General features: G+C 55.0%; 4 protein-coding genes across 4 annotated transcripts; 3 read left to right on the top strand and 1 right to left on the bottom strand.

Annotated features, from left to right (window-relative positions):
* Positions 1 to 7: 7 nt before the first annotated feature.
* Positions 8 to 1,849, top strand: MTQ1 (S-adenosylmethionine-dependent methyltransferase). Its single transcript, XM_076636940.1, has 4 exons — positions 8 to 146; positions 240 to 681; positions 769 to 1,325; positions 1,414 to 1,849. Exons 2-4 carry the CDS (start codon positions 399 to 401, stop codon positions 1,708 to 1,710), a joined length of 1,137 nt encoding a protein of 378 aa, XP_076498607.1. The 5' UTR covers positions 8 to 146; positions 240 to 398; the 3' UTR covers positions 1,711 to 1,849.
* A 116-nt stretch (positions 1,850 to 1,965) lies between these two features.
* On the bottom strand, positions 1,966 to 5,875 carry BDY24DRAFT_413576 (Spc98 family-domain-containing protein; the record flags this gene model as incomplete). Its single annotated transcript, XM_076643202.1, has 13 exons — positions 1,966 to 2,211; positions 2,299 to 2,438; positions 2,516 to 2,920; positions 2,987 to 3,027; positions 3,099 to 3,176; positions 3,258 to 4,262; positions 4,335 to 4,519; positions 4,605 to 4,883; positions 4,967 to 5,198; positions 5,274 to 5,348; positions 5,464 to 5,583; positions 5,648 to 5,742; positions 5,822 to 5,875. 13 exons carry the CDS (start codon positions 5,873 to 5,875, stop codon positions 1,966 to 1,968), a joined length of 2,955 nt encoding a protein of 984 aa, XP_076498606.1.
* A 457-nt stretch (positions 5,876 to 6,332) lies between these two features.
* Positions 6,333 to 7,733, top strand: PAM16 (import motor complex subunit PAM16). Its single transcript, XM_076639593.1, has 4 exons — positions 6,333 to 6,469; positions 6,561 to 6,654; positions 6,940 to 7,106; positions 7,192 to 7,733. The coding sequence occupies exons 1-4, from the start codon at positions 6,467 to 6,469 to the stop codon at positions 7,522 to 7,524; spliced, it is 597 nt and encodes a 198-aa protein (XP_076498605.1). The 5' UTR covers positions 6,333 to 6,466; the 3' UTR covers positions 7,525 to 7,733.
* Positions 7,734 to 7,965: 232 nt separating this feature from the next.
* DBP9 (ATP-dependent DNA/RNA helicase) lies at positions 7,966 to 10,817 on the top strand (the record flags this gene model as incomplete). The annotated part of the gene is made up of 8 exons (XM_076642813.1): positions 7,966 to 8,249; positions 8,353 to 8,522; positions 8,598 to 8,670; positions 8,761 to 8,952; positions 9,076 to 9,317; positions 9,426 to 9,571; positions 9,666 to 10,267; positions 10,440 to 10,817. The coding sequence occupies exons 1-8, from the start codon at positions 8,019 to 8,021 to the stop codon at positions 10,815 to 10,817; spliced, it is 2,034 nt and encodes a 677-aa protein (XP_076498604.1). The 5' UTR covers positions 7,966 to 8,018.
* Between the last annotated feature and the right edge of the window lie 309 nt (positions 10,818 to 11,126).

The raw sequence follows: 11,126 nt of genomic DNA, 5'->3' as shown, positions 1-11,126 counted from the left end.
GCTGTCGAGGGAAGCAAAGAGGTCAGCTTTGGCCTGAGAGAGTGAGCCGAGGAAGAAGAACAAGCTTACCCTCTGGGTGAGGATTCATGAAAAGGAGTTGAAAGGGAAGAGAAAGGGGTGAGTGTCGAGAGGGAAGGAGCGGAAAGGTGAGCTCGACGAAACGCGTCTCGTTTTTGGTTCCACCTCGGACGCGTCTTACTATCTATTCGGAACTCACAAAACGGTCTTTATCTCTTTAGCACGCTCTCGATTAGGCTCTGCTCGAAACCGAGGGCTTTCGGAAAACTTCCGAGGGCAGCATCGGTCGCGAAGGGAGCTCAACCCAACGACTTCGAACCGAGCTCACCTTCTTCTTGCTCCCAACGCCGACAATCTCTCCTTCCCTCCCCCAAAGCTGGATGGCATCATCCCTTCGGACTGTCCTCCTCCCTCGACCAACCTGCCTTCGACCTCTTCTCCAGCAAATTCGAGGAGTTTCGAACCGAGCAGCTCTCACCAAACTCCTCCTCCCCGTAAACGAAGGCATCGAGGAGGATGCTCGAAGGGAGCTCAGATGGATGTCGGAGGAGATTCAGAGGATCGTAGACCTGGGAGGGACGATGCAGGAGATTCATCAAGAGAAAAGACTGGAGGAGATGGTTAGAGAGAGGGCGGGAGGGAAGCCTTTGCAGTATGTTTTAGGTGAGTGGACTGTCCTACGAGCTCACCTTCCTTCCAGCTTCTCTTCCTCTACTCACAACGATGTGTTCTCTACTCTCATACTCACAGGAAATCAACCCTTTGGCTCCCTCCTCATCAACGTCCGACCTCCCATCCTCATCCCTCGACCAGAAACGGACGACTGGGCAAGCAAACTCGCCTCGCTCCTCCTTCCCTCCCTCTCGAACTCAACTCGCCCTTCCGCCTCCGCTGCTGCAGAACCACCACTCGAACTCCTTGACCTCTGCACTGGAACAGGATGCATTCCACTCCTTCTCTGCGCTTCTCTACCTCCTGGAACAATTCGAGCGACGGGAGTCGACGTTCTAGCCGATGCAGTCGAGCTGGCCAGAGAGAACGCGGCGGCGAACGGGATCGAGCTGGTTGGGACTTCGAAGCGAGGAGGGAACACGTTTGAGGTGCTCCAGAGGGACATCTTTGCGGATGGGTTCTTGGAAGAGATGCTGGGTGCAGGAGACGGGAGGAGGAGGAGGAACCCAGACGTCTTGACGTCCAACCCTCCTTACATCCCTCTCAAGGAGATGGAGTCCTTGGATCGGTCGGTTACCGAGTACGAGTCTCACCTGGCCCTCGTGGGAGACGTTCCTCATCTACTTCCCCTTTCGGTACGTCTTGATCTCTCTGTTTCGCTCGCTAGTCACGTCTTTCTTCCCACTGACGTCTCTTTCCTTTTCTTCTCATCTCGTGAATCAGTTCTACCCTCCCACCCTCTCCCATCTCCACCGAAACAGAGGTCTTGATTTCTATCTCCTCATCTCGTACTTGGTCTCCCGCGGACTCGTCCGCTCTCCCGCTCCAGCTTCTCCTCGCCAAATCGATCCTCGACCTCCTCAGATCGTTCTCGAAGTCGGACACGATCAGGCCGCCGAGGTGGAGGACGTCTTGATGAAGGGCCCTGCGGCTGAGAGGATGGAGAGGGTTGAGAGGTGGGTGGATTGGGGTGGGAAGGAGAGGGTTGTGGTCGGGTGGTTGAAGGAGAAAGAGGAGTGAGAAGCGGCGAGGCGTGGACTTTCGTTGCTTTCAGTTTGTATCGTGTCTTCTACCCTCGGGATCGCTATGTATCGTTGAAGAAGAGTTGATCAGGTTCTTGTTTTGCGCGCTCAATTTCCATCTCGAGAGATCCTCTTCCTTCCGATGCAGAAGGGAGGAGGATCTGGGAAGAGAAGGGAACCACCGACGCGTCGAATCGAGATCACCTCTTCCTTTTAAACACATCGTAGTCGTCTCCCGCATTCGTTACATATCTCAAATCTCTCCCTTCCTCCTACTACCACTTCTCAGATCGTGACGATCCGAGACGACGCCCTTGAAGTCGAGCCTCAGGGCCAAATCCGCAAGACCCGCTCCTTGCCCTTTCTCCTCCCCCGAGATCAAAGCGAGGAGATCCTGATCCTCTCCCTGCAAGGAAGAGAGCAGCTTGGTGGCCTCGGGTTTGGCGGTTCCTCTTGCTTCGAGAGCGCTGACGGCGGCGATGAACTTGTTGGAGGAAGACTGAGGGTGAGGAGGAAGAAGAGACGGAGGAGTGAGCTCGTGAGAGTCGAGCGAGGACGATGGGGAAGAGTAGATGTGAGAACGTACCTCGAACGTTGAATGAAGATCCTGAAGGAGAGGAACTGCATCGTCTTCGTCGAGATCTTCCGTTTGCAGATCTCGAACGAGCTTTCCGAACGAGAGGACGACGGTGAAGCACCGCATCAGAACCCTCTGAAGAGCGTGTTCTGTCAAGCGCAAGAAGAAGAGAAGGAAGGTCAGCTCATCGACGAAGAACTGAGAGACGAAAGGGGAAGTGACTCACGTCCCGCTCCCAGGAAACACGAGTTCAGAATCCGATCCAACACGGTGTTGTGGTACGAGACGAGAGCGAAGATGTCCTTCAGTTCAGCTCCTCCTCCCTCTCCCATCTCCGTCTCTTCCTCTTCCTCGTCTTCGTCCTCTTGGAGCTCTGTCGCGGGCCGATCCTTCCTCTCCTCGAACGACCGAACGCTCTGGGATTGAGTCTTGAGTCTCTCGAGTCGACGGATGAAGATCCTCCAGTTTCGACCGATAGCAGTGTCGAAGGTGTATCCGGCGAAGGCGTTGACGAAGTGGGAGATTCGGATTCGGAGAGAGAAGAGGAGGGAGCGAGCTTGCGGGTCGTCGAGGAAGATCTTGGAGTTGGGACGCGTTGTTGAGGCGTAGAGGGAGCGAGCGACGGTTTCGACTGGAGGAAGAAAGCGAGGAGAATCAGATCTATGCAGTTGATTATGTGGGGAGGTGAAGAACTCACCTCGGAAGAGACGAAGGAGAAAGGTTTGGATTCGATGGTATCTGAAAGACGCGCCGGGGATCAGCTTCGTCCCGCATTTTCCCACCGAGCTCCTCGCCCACCGAATACTTACTTCTCGAGAATGTGAGCCGGAAACAGAACAGCAATTGTCGGTGGTGGTCGATAGTTGATGTAAAGGAAGTCGAGAGCCCTGCAAATTCAAAAGCAAAGCTCGAGTCAGCCTCTTCTTCTTTAATCTAAGGAGGAAAAGGACTGAACACAGGGAACTCACGCAATAGACTGAGGATCCAACCAAGCTTCCTTTCCCTCTCCCGCCTCCTCCTGACCTCTCACCGCAAACCCCAACCGACTCTCCACCTCCTCCCAAATCTTCTTCGACACCCCACCGTTCCTCTCCCCGTTCCACTTTGCTTCCACCTCCTTCTCTTTGACCAGATCCGCCACCGAGTCCAACATCGTCGCTCTCAAGGCCAGTGCGAGTTCCGCTCCACCAGGAGGCCATCTCTGCCTGTCGCTCAATCCCAATCCCAATCCGACTCCCCACTCCGAAGAGGATGCTCCAGCGACGGAAGCCTTCTTGCTCGGTGTCATGCCCATCCTGGCTCGAGTTCTCGACCTGGCTCCTTGATTGATGGATCGAGAGGAGCGAGAGGTATCGTCTCCGTCTCCGAAGAGGGATTGCTTGACTCGAGAGGTGAAGGACGGGTCGGAAAGGAGGAGGAATCGATTGAGGATTTCGAGGTGTCCGAGGAAGTTGAGATCGAGGAGGTAGATGGAAAGGAGAGATTGGGAGACGAGACTTCCGTAGGAGAGGAGGGTTGGGAAGACGGTGAGGGAGGTGAGGATGGGGAGGGAGGGAGCTGAGGGAGGGAGGATGTTGGGCTCTTCGAAGACAGAGTTGGATTGGGACTGAAGGAGGTTGGTGAGGAAGGTTCGAACGTCTTGAGGTTTGCAAGAGTGAGTGGAGGATGTTTGATTCAGGTCAAGATTGGTTTCTTTGATAGGAGGAGAAGCGAGGGAGAGTTGGAGGGCTGGGCCAGAGCCGGGAGGACGCGTGCAGAGGTCAAGGAGGGAGGAGAACTCCAGGGTTGTTGAGGAGAAGAGGGAGGTGGGAGGTTGGATGATGGATCGAGTTGCTGGTGTTGAAGACGCTGCTCGTACGTCGAGTTGGTTCTGATCTATGTAGCTCGAAGGACGGGCTCGTCGAAGGCTGCGACGCCAGGAAGAGATCACCTTCCGAAGTCGTTTCGACGAGAGGTGAACAGAGTCATGAAGGCTGTAAAAGTAAAAGAAGTAAGCCCGACGCTCGGTTCGTAATTGAGCAGAGAGTTGAGGAAGCTGCCCTCACTCGTTGATATCCTCATCAGTCCAAAGCCATCTGGGACGAGTCTCCTCTCCCTCGCCGAACCCAGCCGCCTTGCAAAGAGGATGATCCGGTTTCGCCTGCCTCAGCAACCTCAACGATCGACCGGCCTCGAAGATATCCCTCGCAGCTCCAGCAGGTACGAAAGCTGGAGTGGCGACGGGGTCGAACTGATGGACCGCAAGAAATAAACCAAACTGGATCAGTTCTCGACGACTTCCTCGTCCGCGCTCACTCTCCTCGTTCAAAACTCACCACGTAGTCGAACACATCCTTCTCCATCTTCACCCTCTCAGCTCCAACTTCCTCCCACCCATCTCGTTCGGCCTCTCTATCCTCAGGTAGGAGTCCCACCCATTTCCCGACCTTCTCTAACCAAGTGACCGACGTCCGATCTAAGATCCATGCGAGGGCTGCTTGGAGATGGATGGACGATCCCGAGTGGACGTGGGAGGTAAGGTGGCAGTAGATTCGAGAGAGGAGAGGGGTGGTGTTGTAGAGGGAGGAGGGAGGTCTGGGTGGTGAGGATGAGGTCTGCGACGAGACGGGAAGGTGAGAGTGAGCAGACGGTTCGTTACCTCCGGAAATGATATTGAAGATGAAGGAAAGATAAGTACCACTCCTCCCAGTTCTGCGAGAGCTGAAACAACTTCTCCAAGGACCTTCCACCTCTGCTGAAGCTGGAGAGGTCCGCTCGACGACGCTCGTTCCTTTCCTTTCCTCGACGGAAACGAAGGCTGATCTGTCGAGGAGGTCGAGTTGGCTGCGTCTTGAAGCTCGTCTCGGAGGAAGGTGAGGTAGGAGGAGAGAGCGTGGGAAAAGGCGTGTGTTGATGAGCTGGAGAGAGGGCTGTTGGAGTGCGACGAGGACGAAAGCTCGTCAGAAACGAGGTCGAAGAGAGACGAGAAACCACTCCAGACTTACGAGACGGCCAGATGAGCAGCAAGTTCCGAGAGACGGATAAGGTAGGTGCCTGTCTCCAAGAAGGGTCGAACAAAGCTAAAACGAACGCGTTCAAAGTCAGCACGAACGGCAAACCGACGCGACGAGGAGAGAAACGAAAGGTCACCTTTCCGTCGCTTGTTTGCTCAGATTCTCAACCTCTCCAACCCACTGAAACCTCTTCTTCTTCTCGTTCCAAAGAACCGATCCAACTTTCGAAGATCCCAAGGCGACTTGAAGGAGGAGAGAAGTGAGAGTTTGAGTCGAGATGGGCACGGTGGTGGACGACGAGCTGAGGGAAGGGAAGGGACGTGGTGAGCTTCGAGTTGAGCTTTGAGGGCAAAGATGGAACGAACCTTGTCCCTGGATCCACCCCGTTGAAGCTTTGTCGTTCGGAAGCAAAGGCTGATATCGAAGAGGAAGAAGGAGCGTTCCAAGCGACGAAGGAGGGCTGGATGGAGAGAAGAGGAGGGGTCGAGGAGGGAAGGAAGGGAGTCGATGAGCTCAACCGTCGCGTCCGACTCTTCCACCAGAGGATACATTCCAGACCCACCTTCTCTACAGAGCAAAGCGCCTCGTCCCATTGTGTTTGAACCTCCGATGAACTTGCTCTAGCAGCCGAACTGGTCTCGTTCTCGACTTCCTCGAGCTCGTCCTGTTGAGGTGTTGGTTGAAGGAGCGAGGTCGCCCAAGGAGGAGGTGTGGGAGCATGTTGTTTGGTGAATCCTGCGCTCAGAGCGGGGAGGTTTACGATGATGGGATCAGTAGATGCATCTCCCAAAGGTGGGATGGAAAAGAGAGGGTCTGGGAGGGCGAAAGGAAAGAGAAAGGGAAGGAGAGACGGGAGGTGAGCTCGATCTCACTTGTTGATCCTTCGTCCCTTCTGGAGGTTGTAAGGACCACTCACGCGTCTCTCCGAGCTTCATTCCACTGGTCAATCTCAAGATTGAGGTGCTGGGTCCTTCCTGGTATAGATTCGAGTACAAGAAAAGGTCGGGAAGGTGGTCGTTGAGGTTCAAAAGAAGGTCGACTCCTCGTTGGTCACGGAAGTCGAAAAGTCCCCTCGCCGAGGTCGCTTCCTCCTTCTCTTTCAACCTCAACCTGCGACCTCGCTTCCAACCCTAGATCTTCTTTTCTCCTCCTCCTCGGATCCCTGGACCCTATCTTCCATCAATATGGTGAGCTCGTTCTCGTTCTTTCGCTGTGGGCTGTAGAAAGAACGGACCTGACGAGCTCTCACTTTTCTTTCTTCCTTCCTCCTCCCTCCAGTCGAATCTACCCAAGCTCATCACTCAGGTCACCTTCACCTACGGTAAAATCATCGGAAAGGCGTTCGTTCAAGCTGGTCGTCAGGCTTACAAGAGTGAGTAGGATGAGCTAGGTTCGAGAGAGACGAAGGAGAGAAGAAGGAGGAGGAGGAGGAGAAGGAGAGCTTGAGCTCGACTCGGAGGATGTCGCTCGCTCGAATCGACCTCGAAACATACATCTCAGCGGAGCTCTTTTAGCTCAGACACATGCTAGCATATCTGGCTCTCAGCTCTGCGCCTCCTCAAATTCCCAGCAGCTCTCCTCCCCTGGTTCTTGAGCTCGAGCTGACCTCTCCTCCCCTCCCTCCCTTCCTCTCTTCTCCTCTCTTCTCCTCTCCCAGACACCCAATACAAACCCGACGCCGTAGCTTCCGACAGTTCCCCCGAAGACGCCAAAGGAGGAACCTCTTCCACAGCAGGAATCGATCGTACCACCAACATGCGTCTAGCGGAAGCTCGGTTGATCCTCAACGTCAAGGAGGACGCTCCTTGGGAGAAGATTAAAGCAGTTCGTTGCTTTCCCCTCCTTCCCGCATTTTTTCTCTGCGAAAGCTCGATACCAACACGTTCTTGTTTGCTTCGTTCGTCTGCAGCAATACGACCACCTCTTCCTGCAAAACGCACCTCCAGCACCCCCACCCGTCGATCCCGACGCTCCTCCCGCCCCCAAACCTACCAAACCCGTCAAGAAGGCTGCTGCTCCTACAGGGTCGATGCATTCGTTCTACCTGCAGTCCAAGGTGTTCAGGGCTATGGAACGGTTGGAGGCTGAGAAGAGGCTGGCGGAGGGAGAGACGCTGGAAGGAGAGGAGGAACCGGTGGTGGAAGGCAAGGAGGGTGAAGAGGTGGTGAAGAAGGAGGGAGAGGCGGAGGTGAAGACGGAGGAGCCAAGTTCGAAGAAGGGAGAGGAAAGTAAGGGACCTTGAACCTAGTCGTAGGGCAGGCTAGGGAGGAGGTGTGTTCGCTCGCTTGAGGAGCGAGGGAGGCCTTGGGTCTGGTCGGTCGCGTTTCGTTGCATTAGAGCTCTGCTTCGTCTCTTTCTTTCTTCTCTGTCCTTTGCTGTTGCCACGTACTTTGTTTTGCTTCTTCACTACTGCTCACTTGCATCTTCGCTATAACACCCATCTCTCCCTTGCTCTCCTTCGAACGCAAACCGAACGCGGCCCTCGACCGCGACGCGGACTTCTTAAGTCTCTGTCTCGCCTTCTGCTTCATCCTTCAGCCCCGTTTTTTCGAGTCTCGATCGCCAGAACGATTATACGTGGTCTCGCTAGTCCCTCTGACTCCTGCTCAACCCTCAGTAAAAGTAAATCTCAACCGAAACGACCCTCAAAGACTGCGCGAGAGGATTTCGAGCTCGACGTCGACCTCACCTTCTTTCTTTCTCCTCCCAACTCCTCCCCCCTCCCTTTCTCAGCTAATGTCTGACCTCCTCGCTCCGGTCACCTTCACCTCCCTCTCGCATCTCCTGGATCCTCGTATCCTGCGAGCTCTCGCGGACTTCAAGTTCCTGCATCCTACTCTCGTTCAAGCGAAAGCGATCCCTCTCGCTCTCGAAGGCAAGGACATCCTCGCCAAAGCTAGGACGGGAAGTGGAAAGACTGCGGCATACTGTATCCCTACGTTGCAGAAGGTTTTGGCTGCTAAAGCGGTGAGTTCGGACATTCCGTTTTGGTATAGAGGGAAGGGAGGAGAAGGGACGTTTGAAGGAGGAAGTTGAGCTCACCTTTTCCTTTCCTTCCTTCCTCCTCCAGGCCATCGAGCTCAGCGATCCCGCTCGTCAACAAACTCGAGCTCTGATTCTGGTTCCTACTCGAGAGTTGGCTGAGCAAGTCACCAATCACCTCAAAGGATTGACCGCCTACTGCGACAAGGAGGTGCTTTTGGCCAACGTCGCAGGAGGAGCGAGTACTCAACTTCAAGCGTCAGTCTCGAGCTCTCTCCTTCTTCTTGTGATTATATCGAAGCTCACAAAAGTGTTCTTCTTTGTTCTCTACAGTCTCCTCATGTCGGACCGACCCGATATCGTTATCGCTACTCCTTCCCGAGCTCTTTCCCTCCTTCAGTCCAAGGTTGGTTGTCCCTCTCCGACCTTTGCTCCCTCCTTCTTTCCTCGACCGAATCTCGAAGCTGACCCTGATTTCCTTCAACAATCTTCTCAGACCCTCTCCCTCGCCTCCCTCGAAACCCTCACCATCGACGAAGCCGATCTCATCCTCTCGTACGGACACTCGGACGACGTCAAGCAGATCTTCTCCGGAGGGTACATGCCCAAGGTCTACCAGTCCTTCCTCATGTCCGCTACCTTGACCAAGGACGTCGAGATTCTCAAGGGAATGGTTCTTCGAAACCCTGTACGTTCACAAATCTTACTCGGATCTATGCCTCCTCTCTTCTGAGAAGGGAAGCTCGTTCATGTTGAGCTCGAATCCCTCGAAGCTGACCTCTCCTCTCCTCTCCTTTCCTTCCCTCCTCAGGCCATCCTCCGACTCGAAGAAGACCCCGCTGCTTCCTCCTCCCTCCTCACCCAGTACTACGTCAAGTGCTCGGAACCCGACAAGTTCCTCCTCGCCTACGTCCTCCTCAAGCTTCGACTCATCAAGGGGAAGTGCATCCTCTTCGTCAACGACGTCGATCGATCGTACAGGCTCAAGCTGTTCCTCGAGCAGTTTGGAGTCAAGGCTTGTGTTTTGAACGCTGAGTTGCCTTTGAACTCGAGGTGAGTCCCTAGTACCTTTTTTTCTCTTGGTTGAGGATGGGTTGAGAGGATGGTTGGGAGAGCGAGACGCGTCGAGAACTGACTTCTTTGTTTCGTCGCCGACTTCAGGTTCCACATCGTCCAGGAGTTCAACAAGGGTGTCTACGATTACATCATCGCTACCGACGAGGCTGGTCTGGAAGGAAACAACGAGGAGGATGATTCCGAGGAGGAAGAGGAAGAGGTCGAGGTTGTCGAGAAGCCCAAACATCAACGTGAGTCTCCTCCTCGGCTCTTCCTTTCTTTGCGACGCGTCTCTCTCGATCCGACCAACTCACCTCACTTTCCCTTCTCTCCCATCTCTCCCAGTCATCTCCACCCAACCCGCTCCTGCCCGCTCAGGCACCTCTCCCGAACCCACCTTCGACACCGAAAACCAAGCTTCGACCTCGACCTCCAACAAACGTCCTCTCTCTCCCTCCCCTCCTCCCACCACCTCCTCCGCCCCCTCCAAACGAGCCCGCAAAGCCGCCGCTGCCTCCTCCTCCAAACAAGACAAAGAGTACGGAATCTCTCGAGGAATCGATTTCGTCTCGGTCTCGTGCGTGCTCAACTTTGATCTCCCAACCACCGTTCGGTCCTACACCCATCGAGTCGGTCGAACCGCTCGAGCGCACGAAGCCGGGTTGGCCATCTCGTTCGTCGTTCCCGCCGAGGAGTGGGGGAAGGACAAGGCGGTGAGCTTGCCTAGTGCGAGGAGGGACGAGGCTGTGTTTGAGAGGATCAAGGGAGAGGTTGGAGGGGTCGGAGGAGGGGAGATCAAGGAGTGGGAGTGGGGAGGAAGGAGAGGAGAGGTCGAAGGGTTCAGGTACAGGATGGAGGATGCGTTGAGGAGTGTGACGGGCAAGACGGTGAAGGAGGCGAGGAGGGAGGAGGTCAGGAGGGAGTTGTTGAACTCGGAGAAGCTGAAGGTGAGTCTCTCTCCTTTTCTCTCTCTCTCTCTCTCTCTCTCTCTCTCTCGAGAAGATGGCGATCAAGAAGCAGAACCACGCGCTCTCTCGTTCGATGAAAGCTACATCGACGAGATCGACACAACCAAGAGGCTGACTTGTTAACTTGTTTCTCTTCCTCCTCCCTCCCCAGGCCCATTTCGCCCTCAACCCGATGGATCTCTCCTTCCTCCGCCACGACGCCCCTCTCCACCCTACCCGAGTCCAAACGCACATGAAGCACGTCCCAGGGTACCTGATGCCTCGGATCTCCGCCATCCCAGGATCGTCCGCTTCCGCCGACGCGTCTTCGTCCTCGGCGGCGACGCTCGAGGCTGCTGCTGCTGCTGCTGCTGGAACGTCGGGAGGAGAGATGATCGTTCCGTTCGGGAAGGTTGGAGGAGGACGAGGTAGGGGTGGAAGGGGTGGACGAGGTGGAAGGGGAGGAAGGGGTGGAGGATCGAGAGGTGGGAGGGGAGGAGCGGCGGGAGGAGGACCGAAGAAGAAGGATCCTTTGAAGAACTTCAAGTAGAGAGGGGTACGAAGGGTGATCTGTTGGTGTGTAGTACGCTGGTCTAGGATCGATTTATTTTTTTTTCGTTGAAGGGAGAGAGAGAGGAGAGGGGAGGAGGACGCGACGAGCTCGAAGTAGAAGAAAGAAGAGGTCAGAGCTTGGTGCCGTGAAGACTTTCTCGGAGTGAAAAAAAGAAGCGTAGAGTACCTTAAGACGAGACTAGATCCCCAAGAGTCGTAAAGTCGAAAATCTGTTTTCCTCAGCCGAATATCTTGATTTAAAGACCGTCGAAACGGCCCCTCGCCTTCCCCTCCTTCCTCTCCTCCT

The sequence above is a fragment of the Mrakia frigida genome, assembly GCF_051309035.1.
Source record: "Mrakia frigida strain ATCC 22029 unplaced genomic scaffold BDY24scaffold_8, whole genome shotgun sequence".
Taxonomy (NCBI): Eukaryota; Fungi; Basidiomycota; class Tremellomycetes; order Cystofilobasidiales; family Mrakiaceae; genus Mrakia; species Mrakia frigida.
This window is presented reverse-complemented; position numbering and strand designations above follow the sequence as displayed.

What these genes read in the sequence shown, in the direction of transcription:
- PAM16 (XM_076639593.1), top strand. An exon ending in TGGTCGTCAGGCTTACAAGA is followed by an intron (nt 6,655 to 6,939) that starts GTGAGTAGGATG and finishes CTCCTCTCCCAG; the next exon opens with ACACCCAATACAAACCCGAC. An exon ending in CTTGGGAGAAGATTAAAGCA is followed by an intron (nt 7,107 to 7,191) that starts GTTCGTTGCTTT and finishes GTTCGTCTGCAG; the next exon opens with CAATACGACCACCTCTTCCT.
- MTQ1 (XM_076636940.1), top strand. Translation starts at nt 399, where the DNA reads ATGGCATCATCCCTTCGGACTGTCCTCCTCCCTCGACCAACCTGCCTT. An exon ending in GCCTTTGCAGTATGTTTTAG is followed by an intron (nt 682 to 768) that starts GTGAGTGGACTG and finishes TCATACTCACAG; the next exon opens with GAAATCAACCCTTTGGCTCC. An exon ending in CTCATCTACTTCCCCTTTCG is followed by an intron (nt 1,326 to 1,413) that starts GTACGTCTTGAT and finishes CTCGTGAATCAG; the next exon opens with TTCTACCCTCCCACCCTCTC.